This window comes from Setaria viridis, chromosome 4, assembly GCF_005286985.2.
Source record: "Setaria viridis chromosome 4, Setaria_viridis_v4.0, whole genome shotgun sequence".
Lineage (NCBI taxonomy): Eukaryota > Viridiplantae > Streptophyta > Magnoliopsida > Poales > Poaceae > Setaria > Setaria viridis.
The window spans coordinates 28,116,017-28,118,662 of NC_048266.2; the positions used below are offsets into that span (position 1 = coordinate 28,116,017).

Genomic DNA, 2,646 nt, shown 5'->3' on the forward strand with positions numbered 1-2,646 from the left:
CCATATTGAAGAAACTGATACCAACATAAAAATGATGGCAAAAATAGAAAAAATATAATGACGTCAACATTGATGCTTGTGTTGTAACATTATGTTTCATGTTCCATTCATGTACAACATCAACAAGCAAGATTTTCAACGTCCTAGAACGATGCCTGCAACATTGAACAAAAACATATACAATATGAAATACGTCACCTATAAGAATTGAATTATTTCGATGCTTGAAATACATGAGGTGTGGGAAAAAATAAGGCTCTTGGCTTAAAAGGGGGCTTTTTTTGCAAGACCAAAGCACCCCACGCAAACAAATATCATGCTAATACAAAACTATATATGTTTCCAGTAACAAAAAGATAAAGAAATAAGACCGTTGATACCAGTCCAAAGAAAAAGTGCTGATTGTATCAAGCAGGGTGCTGCAAGTCTACAAGTTGAGCACGCTGATTGTGGCCCAAATGGGAATATGGGATAAGACAATATTTATTGGTTTCTCTATAGCGACACACAGGGCATATCCAGCTAATCTGAAAGAAACAGCGTCTTTCAGGTAGGCCAAAACTACGTAACTCTTCCGGTCGTTCCCTCAACTGGATCACAAGATGATGCAAGAATGGCTCCCAAAATTTCCACTTCCCGGCAGCCATGCTTGACTAGAAATTAAACGACGCATGACACAGATTCTCATACATGCAACTCTACCTCGAAGCACTATAAATAGGGGCCTGCGTGTGGATGCCACTCTCAAATCCAAGCTGCAGAGACCCTTACTGCTTAAGCACAGCGCTTCACTGTCACTGAGCAAGCAGGTTTCCATGGCGGCTCCTACCTTGATGCAGTGCTTGCTCGCCATCTCCCTGCTCTCCTTCGCCGCCCACGCGCAGCTCTCGACGACGTTCTACGCGTCTTCCTGCCCCAACCTGCAGAGCATCGTGCGGGCGGCCATGACCCAAGCCGTCAACAATGAGCCTAGGATGGGCGCCTCCCTGCTCAGGCTCTTCTTCCACGACTGCTTCGTGCAAGTGCGTCCTAGAACTCTCTCTCACTATCTTCGAGTTCTGAACAAATCACAACGATTATTAACAATAGACTATTTGGTCCATTCTGAACAATTCAATGTAACAGCATGATAACATGCATCGATCCTAATTAATGTGTGATGATGACAGGGTTGCGACGCTTCGATCCTTCTCGACGCCGGAGGGGAGAAGTCCGCCGGCCCGAACGCGAACTCGGTGCGCGGCTATGAGGTCATCGACACCATCAAGAAGAACGTCGAGGCTGCGTGCCCCGGCGTCGTGTCGTGCGCCGACATCGTCGCTCTCGCCGCGCGCGACGGGACGAATCTTGTATGTAATTTACATTTACACATGCCCATCAAATGGTTCAGTGTGAGGCTAATTAAGGGACATGCATCTGAAACTTTTTTTTTGTCTTGTTGTGCGACGCAGCTCGGCGGGCCGACCTGGAACGTGCCGCTGGGCCGGCGCGACTCGACGACGGCGAGCGCGTCCCTCGCCAACCAGAACCTGCCGCCGCCGACGGCGAGCCTCGGGACGCTCATCTCCCTGTTCGGCCGGCAGGGCCTCTCGGCTCGCGACATGACGGCGCTGTCGGGCGCGCACACCATCGGGCAGGCCCGGTGCACGACCTTCCGCGGCCGCATCTACGGTGACACCGACATCAACGCCTCCTTCGCGGCGCTCCGGCAGCAGACGTGCCCGCGGTCGGGCGGCGACGGCAACCTGGCGCCCATGGACCTGCAGACGCCGGCGAGGTTCGACAACGCCTACTACACGAACCTGCTGTCGCAGCGGGGCCTGTTCCACTCGGACCAGGAGCTCTTCAACGGCGGGTCGCAGGACGCGCTGGTGAGGCAGTACAGCAGCAGCCCGTCGCAGTTCAACAGCGACTTCGTGGCGGCCATGATCAAGATGGGCAACATTGGGGCCGGCAACGCCGGACAGATCAGGCGCAACTGCCGGGTCGTCAACAGCTAGATACGACATGTAGCTGGCTGATCGATCGACCGTCTATAAGTATATCTATAGAACTCAGAAGAATAAGTGGTGAACGACCCACGACAGAAAGTGATAGAAGCAGCATCACTTGCATGGCCAGGTTATTGAAACTGTTCACCTGGTCATTTTGGTTGGATTGTCCAAGTTGGTTGTGTGTGCCAAAGGGCGGCACACCAAAAAAAATTCCCCTCATATTAGTACTAGACTTTCTTTTCTCCACTAGCCTTGCCTGCATATTTGTCTTGTTTCCCCCAGTAGTGAACAAAATATCATATCTTTGTACAACACTTTTTTAGGGCTTTTTCTTTTCACGGGGAACGGTGCCCTTTATCTCAGGCGATGGTTACATGTTGATTATGGCCTAAACCAGGCACAAGATTGTTGTACAAAGTGAATACTTGGTAGCTAATTCCACAATCCGATCCGGAATCTCGCTACCCAAGGTACACACGTGACTCCCCTATGAGGGCTTTTTTGCACAACATGAGTAATATTTTCTCTGCGCCAATTCATAGGCCCGGCCCATGAATATATTTTCAACCGGCCTCCATGGACGACGACGATGAACAACATGAAGCGCCTAAAAGATAGGATCTGAATTCTCAAATCTCAGCAGTAGCACGCA

The 2,646-nt window shown here is 50.5% G+C and overlaps 1 protein-coding gene across 1 annotated transcript; it reads left to right on the forward strand.

Annotated features, from left to right (window-relative positions):
• Positions 1–593: 593 nt before the first annotated feature.
• Positions 594–2,240, forward strand: LOC117851536 (peroxidase P7). The gene is made up of 3 exons (XM_034733360.2): positions 594–1,022; positions 1,170–1,349; positions 1,452–2,240. The coding sequence occupies exons 1-3, from the start codon at positions 672–674 to the stop codon at positions 1,998–2,000; spliced, it is 1,080 nt and encodes a 359-aa protein (XP_034589251.1). The 5' UTR covers positions 594–671; the 3' UTR covers positions 2,001–2,240.
• The last annotated feature ends 406 nt before the right edge of the window (positions 2,241–2,646 follow it).